At 48.6% G+C, this 7,995-nt stretch overlaps 1 protein-coding gene across 1 annotated transcript; it reads left to right on the plus strand.

The window, feature by feature from the left end:
* Positions 1–1,381: 1,381 nt before the first annotated feature.
* On the plus strand, positions 1,382–3,963 carry RIPPLY1 (ripply transcriptional repressor 1; the record flags this gene model as incomplete). The annotated part of the gene is made up of 4 exons (XM_081793914.1): positions 1,382–1,560; positions 2,469–2,544; positions 3,149–3,213; positions 3,765–3,963. Coding segments are annotated over exons 1-4 (486 nt in total), but the record flags the coding sequence as incomplete, so codon positions are not given.
* Between the last annotated feature and the right edge of the window lie 4,032 nt (positions 3,964–7,995).

Here is a 7,995-nt window from a genome sequence, read left to right on the forward strand (position 1 = left end):
GGCCCTGGGGTTTGAAATGGGGTGGGGGTAGGAGGCAGGGGAGCAAAGAGGGGCCCTTGAATAAAACTATTCATACTATTTTGGTATCTGATTTCTCTCCCCCCAACTTTCCGTGTTGATAATTATACTTCTAGAACATGATTGTGAGTGCCTGCTTAGTATTCGGTTGCAAAGACTTACCCTAATTAATCTAACTGGTTTCCTGTTATGGGACATAGAGGTTGTTTCAAAGTTTTTGGATGATTACAAACCTGACTGTGACGAATATCCAAGAGGCTGAATCCATGCCGGTGCTGGACACTGAGCTCTGGAGGAATATTTTCGGGACTTCTACAGCACGAGGAGCCCGCCAGTAGTTGTAACTGGAAGCTTTCTGGCAAAGGCCCAGAAGACTGGCTAAGGCCAAGGACTGTGCTGGAACCGCCAAGCTTGCCTCTGGATCAGTACCCATTTACCCAGGCCCTGTCACAGAGTGTTCAGGCTGGCAGGGCCCTTTGAGGCCACTGGACCCACACCCTGCACCTTCCTCTCACACGTGAGGGAACTGAGGCCCCTGGGCCAGGGATGGTTCTTCAGCAGCTTAATGGCCAGGCAGAACCCTGCCTCCCAGCCCTCCTCCCTCTAGCATGCTGGCTCCTGGTGCTGAGTTCTGAAATTTGGAATCTGACGTGGAAGCCCTGAAATGCCCACACACCTTTACCGGACCACTTACTGCTGAGGCTGGAGAGGAGACTCAGGCACTTTTGCAAATGAACTGACCCATAAAGCAAAGGGCATGGAAGGAAGATTTGAGGCTCACTCCACAGGCAACTGGACCTGCTTCATCCAGAACCTCCTTTTTTCCTAACCCAGGTGGTATGCTTAATGGCAGGCACCCCATGTCAGGTCCACTTGGCAAATCTCTTTGGGGTTTGAGCCGAAGTGACATGTGAGTCCCTCACTCTCCTTAGCCAGGTCAGCTGGCCCTTCTTGTTGGGAACCGGCTTTGACAAAGGCCTGTCTATCCAGCCCTCTGTGCCTGACAACTTTCTGTGGTTTGGGGTGCTAATGAGCTTCCCTCCTTTCCCCCCTCTGGCCTTGCTACTGCATGGGGAATTTGCACAAATGGTGTGTGATTTGCCCCTTTTGTGTTTTCCTTTCTGACTTGGAGGTAAAGAAAATCCTTCACCCCCCACTGACTCTCTGTTTATTCAACTGGGAGAGCTTTCACACCCAGGGACCCAGCTCCCCCTCCCTGAGCTCCCATTCTAAATCTTCATCCCTCCTCCCAGGTCCCCCAGCCCTGCACTGCCCTGAATAATTTATGAGTCCAAGAAGGCCTTATAAAAGGGTCTCCAAGGAAAGGCCAGAAGAATGCAAGAGGTTCTGAGAAAAAGGAGCCCCTACAGCCTGCCTGGCTTCCAATCCCCTAAGGATGGACTCTTCTGTTCCTGCTGCTGCCCCTGTCCCAGCCCTGGCCCTGGCCCTAGCTCCAGCCCTCCCGCAGGCCCCCGAGGCACTCCCTGGCCTATTAAGTCCATCACCACTTGCTTCCAGACAGCATGTAGGTGGCAGTGAAAGGTAAGTGGAACTTGGCCTTTGGCAACCTGAATTCAGGTTTAATGGGGTCATGGGGGAGGATAAAAATGAAATGTCCAGGATGCCCCTGCTCTCCATGGAGGAGTAAGGCAAAGCCTCACAGCCCTCAGAGACTGCCCCTTCCAGATCCCAGGCTGAAATACCTCAACTGGCTTCCCACCTCACTCATCCCTCTTGGTGGCAAGAAGGGACTTGGGGACAGTAGACATTGCCAAAGCTGAAAGCCAAGCAGCCAGGGCCTCATGGGCCAAGTTCCTCAGTCCACTGAGGAGCACAGGGGAGACTGCCATGAAGCCTGAGTTTAATCTGACCCAGGCTGAAGAGGGGGTAAAAGAGGACCAGAGTCCCAAGAAGCCTTTGACTGGGGGACTGTCTCCTTCCGACCACACCATAAGATCTCCATTTGCTTTTTTTCTGACCTCTGGAAGTCCAGCAGGGAAGCAGTGGGCCCAAGAATATTTCAGACCCCTTTCCCCAGCCCAGGAAGATGGTAGGACTCTGAGCTCTACTTCTTGGAACAGGAGGTGGAGGCAAGATATTTTCCACATTCCTCCAAACTTTTAACATTCCAAGAAACATTTAGTGACATGCCTACTGTGTACCAGGCATTGTACTGGGTGTTGGGGATTCAGACATCATCAAACATAAATCTGCCCCTAAGAAGCTCAAAGGTGAGTAAAAATAATTACAAAACAACATGACAAAAGCAATGATCACATTGTTCAAGCAGGGAGGAGGCCCCCTGACCTGGGCTTGAGGTCCTCAGGAAAGGTTTCCTGGAGTAGATGGCATCTGAACCAAGTTTTCGGGAAGCCTCTTTTGTTATCTCAGGGATTTCCAGGCTCCAGTTTCCTTCCTCCACTGATTGAGCTCCTCCTTCTTTGTCCTAGAGGAGCTTGCCTTTGGAGGCCCTGGCTGTCCTCTACAAATGACCCACCAACGGAGGTGAGGAAACTTATAGACTCAGTGAGTTTGAGCCCCCGTTACACACGGTCACATGCATATGCGGCCACATGTATTCACATTGACCAGATCCCTTTCCAGAGAGCCCTTGACCTTGGTCCAGGGCTGTGGATGTGAGATAGCATCTCCACAGACTTGTGCACATTTGATTCTGGCTCTGGGAGGAAGGCAGACCCAAGGTTTCCATGGCAGTTTGAAAGATGAAGAGACAGTGCCCAGAGAGGGGAGGGACTTGGGCAGACCCCACAGATAGTCTGTGGTAGAGCTGGTGCTAGAATCCTGGTCTCCTGGCACCTAACCCTAGTGCTCTTCCCCCAAACCCATCTCCAAATCTTTGCTGCTTAGAACTCTGTCTCCTGGACAGTCTCCAAACAACACAGGTATTAGAATAGGGGCAGAAAAGCAAACAACCCCCAGGATTCTGTGCCCTTGTTTTACAACCAACACCAGGACACAACTCTTGCTGTGGGGCAGGAAAGGGCTGCTCCCAGGGATGTCTAAGGTTTCTTCTAGATTATCTTACCTGTAGGTTTGTGACCTCTGATACAGAGGAGGCAGTTGTCTGGCCACGTACTTTGACCCACATGCTAGCTTTTGCTTTGGACAGGCTACTGGTGGGGCAACAGGTGCCAAAGTCACCAAGGCTAACTCCGAGTTCCATCACCCTGTCAGGTAAGCTTCTGGCGCCAAGCTCGGAACTTGATGTAGATCCATTAGCTCTTTAAATCCTCACAACATCCCTGTGAAGCAGGAGTGGGGAGGCAATGCCACTATCTCTTTCATAGACCAGGAAACTGAAGCCCAGAGTGGTTAAGGGAATTGGCCAAAGTTGCCTTCCCTGCAGACACCGTCAATGACCCCTAAGAATGAGCCCCTATGGACAGCGTCAGTGAAGAAAGACTTAGTAGGACATGGAGGACACAGGGCTAAGTAATTCTTGGCTAGAAGACCTTCTGAAGTGGCGAGTGGGGGTAGGATCTGTGTCAGAGTTGTCATGTGCTGGGGCAGGGGCTCCCCACAGCTATAGGCCCACCAGACATTACCTTCCTGCTTGGGGTCAATTTGTAACAATCTAGAAGGTTCTGTTACAATGCTTGCTTTCTTCTTTTCCCTTTCACCTCATTAATGCAGGTAAGGGAAGGAGTATAGGGGTTGGATTCCTTCTTGGCCTGTATATATGAGACCTGTGGAAGTTAGGGACCATATTTCTTCTCTGTCCACAGGTTCTTCTGGCCTAAATCCCACTCTTTTGACTACCTGTACAGTGATGGGGAGATTCTGCTGCAGAACTTCCCTGTCCAGGCCACCATCAATCTATATGAGGACTCAAACAGTGAAGAGGAGGAGGAAGAGGAAGAGGAAGAGGAAGAGGAAGAGGAAGAGGAAGAGGAGGAGGAGGAGGAGGAAGAGGAGGAGGAGGAGGAGGAAGAGGAGGAGGAAAAGGACAAAGAAGAGGAGAAAAAAGAGAAGGCAGATGAAAAGGGGCTGGAAGAGTGTGTGAGGGCACCACACATAGCCACAGCTCATCCTCCTTTCCCACTCTTGATGTGCCCAAACTGAACCAGTCAGAGTCTGATTGGGGTTTAGTATGCTTGGCAAGCCTCTAGAGCATCAGTTTGACAGGAATCTCCGGATATAGCCCTCTGTATTGAAAGTTGGGCTCTTGAGTCACCAGGTAACTCTGGCTATATTCAACTGGCCTATGAACCTAGACCTCGGGCACCTCATTGTCTGTGTTGCTGTTGTGTTGAGTGAGAAGGTCCAAGGAACTCTAGGGCAAGACTTGCTTTCCGAAGTCCCCTGGAAGCAGATCAAGACAACGCATGCCCATGTGGAGAGGAACAGTTACTCTTTGTTGGTGGTGGGGGGAATCTTTGACTCTCCAGCATTCTAGCTGGCCACAGAGTCCTGTCTCCCCACAGAAAGCCTGACATCTGGCTTCACCTCCAGGGATGCAACCGTCAGATACAAGTAAAGTTGAGGCACCTCTCTGATGGGCCTTGTAGGAAAGGAAAGGGGCATCTAGAAAATCAGCTTGCTTTTGGGGGCCTCCCTCCATTTTGCCTGCTATCGATTGGGGTCTGTGTGTTGGTATGAAACGAATCAGGAGAAAAATAAACTAGATTATGTGTGTTCTTTTCCTGGAACTGTGCTGATTTCTTAACTGAACTATGCCCATGTTGTGAAGCCACAGGCAGAGGGTCAGAGACCAGCTCAAGGCCAATTCATTGCCTTACCTGAGGTCAGTTGACAGATTTTACTCCATGGGAATATAGGGCCAGGGACCCAGCATGGGGCCAGGCTCTCTCTGTCAACTTGTGAAATCAGTTAGGCTTGATTAAACTTCAAAGGCAGCTTAGGAAAGTAGCAAAAAGGCCCCCCAAAAAGCAGCTTGAAAGTTGGGAGGATGGCTGAGGGGAAGAGTGAGAGGTACAGCCTCAGTTGAGCTTTGGAGATAAGCATATGCCTGTTTTGGGGGAGGATCAGAGGGTTAGTAACCCCCTGTCAACTTTATCTCCTCGATTCCCTTTGTATCTACCACAGCTCAGGTCTTCATGCCTCTCCTGCCTCAATTACACCAACTAATGTTCTTGCCTCTGGCGGGTCCCTTTGCAATTTACCCTCCTCACTGGCCACCAGGTCACACCATGTTGTGCCCCTGTGTAAAACCTTACCATGGCTCTTCCCTGACTCCCCAACAGTTGGATTTATCCTTTCTTTTTTTTTTTTATTTTGATCACAGACGCTCTTGAGAATCTAGGGCTTCTCTATTCATATATTCACAAACCAAGTCCTTAATTTGATATTCTAGGCTGTTCAACAGCCTGGTTCTTGCCTGTCTCTTCAGACTCATCTCTTGACAGTTGAAGCCTATGCTGTCTGTCCTTGAACATGTCATGCTTTCTAACACCGTTTATGACTTTAAGCCACTGTCTGGAATGCCTCAACACTTTTGTATGTCTGTAAGCTCCCATTCATCCAATAGGACTAGCTCAGACACGTTCCTGTGAGGAGCCTCCCTACACCTTCCAGTCCAGGTTGGACGTCCCCATATATTCAGTACCTCCTCTGCCATAGCATCTGCCTCTCTTCCTACGCAGTAAGATGGGGTTGTGTTTGATAGCCCCTTTTGACTTTATCACACAGCATGCTGCCTGGCACAAAGGACATACATACCCAGGAAATGTTGAAGGAAAAAGATTCTCAGGTCTTCTTAAAGAACTGCCTCTGTCCCTCCACTTGCTAGCTTCCCATATCTTTGTTTAGCTACAAACAGGGGAAGGTAATGTCATTTGACTCCAGAACAAAATGCTGGCCATATCTCCTCCTCCTTCCACTTAAGAAAGGCTGCTTCATTTCTGAGCCCTAGCTGGGAAGTGCCTGACCTTGGACACACTTTGAGCAGGCCACCAAACACACATCGGTGCCATCTATTGGTCAAGATTTAACCTATTTCCTTAATGAAGGCCACCAGACAGTTGACCTTTGACCACTGTAGTTCTTTTAGTCCATCTAAAGTAGTTCATTTAGTCCATTTACTTATAAGTAAAGCAGAAACTACCATGTGCTAGCTGTGTGACTTTGGTCAAGTGACTTATCCACTCACAGCCTCAGTATCCTCATCTGTCAAATGGAGAAAGTAATACTTCCTCTTAGGGGTTGTTGTGAGGATTCAAAGAGACAATAGATGTAAAGTATTTAGCACAGCCCTGGCACATAGTAACAGCACTCAGTAAATGATGGTAGTCATCACAATCATAGCTGTAGTAGTGATTACTATTAATTTTATAACAGACATGAGCTTATCTGTAGAGTCAGCTAATGACTGCTTTACTCAACTAATGGATAATTTATCCTGATCCATGTGATCTCTCTGGCACCATTTGGTTTACCAGAAGAATCTTTGTGATTTTTTTTTTAAAAAAGAGGTCAAATGTGGCTTCCTGGGCCACTCTCTACAGGTTCCTGGCCCCTTTTTCATAGGATAGAGGTTTCAAAACTTATTTTTTGTGCTTTAGCAGGAACACCCTTCTTTTGAATGGAATGCAGAAGCCCAATATACAAACCAAATGAAGAGGGAGTTGCCCTGGTAGAAGGCACAATGGCTGATGCAAAATTCCTACCCTGCTGTCCTCTCTCCAGTAAACTAACTTTCTCCACCCCTCTGTGAGGCACCTTCGGGAATCCCTAGACTGTTGGGAAGATGGTTTGGAGACTGGTGTCCCAAGGGTTAAAACAAGATTGATTTGAAGCCGAAGGCGGATTAGTATTTTAACATGTCCAGTGTTCCATTTAAAACCCTTGTTTTGGGTCCTAAGCTCCCAGCATTTCATAGCTCAAAAATTGCTTGAGTCCTTGTGCCATAGGTTGTAGGCATTTAAAATCCTTGGAATCCCAATATCCTTGGTTTTAGGGTATTATATAGCATAGAATTACAAATCCCTAAATCCCCAGGGGCTTAAAGACCCTAAAGCCCTTGGAGCACTAATTCTTAACTCAGAATGAGCTCCTCTCACTTTTTCTCCCCTCCTCCTCTTTACTGCACACGTGCTATTTGTCAGTGGCAGACATTTTATCTACCTTTCCTCCCAGTCCCCTGCCCCTGAAATAGCTCCCAACCTCCCTCCCCACACATGGTTGCTAAGTGATTGGAATTCACTGTTATGACTAATGAGAGCCCAGTGTGAATTACTTTGTCATGGGTGTATCCAGTACTTGTGGCAACTTCAAATCTGGTACACAAACTCAGGAGACAGCTTTCTGTGCAAAACTCAGAGTCTTTCCTCCAGCTCTCTCAGCTGGCCCATCCTAGTGCCCTATACCTCCTCACTCCAGCACTAATGCCTCCCATTTCCCCCACTCAAGAGCAACTGAGAGAGGGCACGTCAGTTGAGTGTGAGGCTACATCTGAGCTGGGCTTTGAAGGATGGGCCCAGGTAAACAAGGAGGACGAACACTTTCCAGAAAGAGGCAGCTTTATGACTTCCTTCATTAAATAAATATTGAGCACCTACTCTGTGCCATACATTAATATTATAATGACTAAGGGCATGGGCTTTGGAGGCCGGTGTACCTGTGTTCAAATCCCATATCTGGAGGCAGTGTACCTGTGTTCAGGTTCCCATATCTGCCAAATGCTGGCTGTATCCATAGGCCCACTCCACTCATGTGTCAACTCAGCTGTCAGCTCTCTGCTTATTTTCCTCTGTCTCTAGGCAAAGAAAGCCCTCTTCTCTACCCGGGTGGGTACTACCAACCCCCATCTCTCCCCTCCCCCCACAATTGAACCTGTGTGGCAATAGTGGGCAGTTTGTCTCCTTTCTGCTTCAGGCCCTTGTTTCAAAATTGTTGCCAGTCATAATCCCAAACAAGGTTGTTAGGTGGCTGAGTTCCCTGTTTTGGCCTGTCAGGAGCCTGGTGTCTGTTACTGTGTTTTTTTCACTCCCAGGTGGG

The sequence above is a fragment of the Panthera onca genome, chromosome X, assembly GCF_046562875.1.
Source record: "Panthera onca isolate mPanOnc1 chromosome X, mPanOnc1 haplotype 2, whole genome shotgun sequence".
NCBI lineage: Eukaryota > Metazoa > Chordata > Mammalia > Carnivora > Felidae > Panthera > Panthera onca.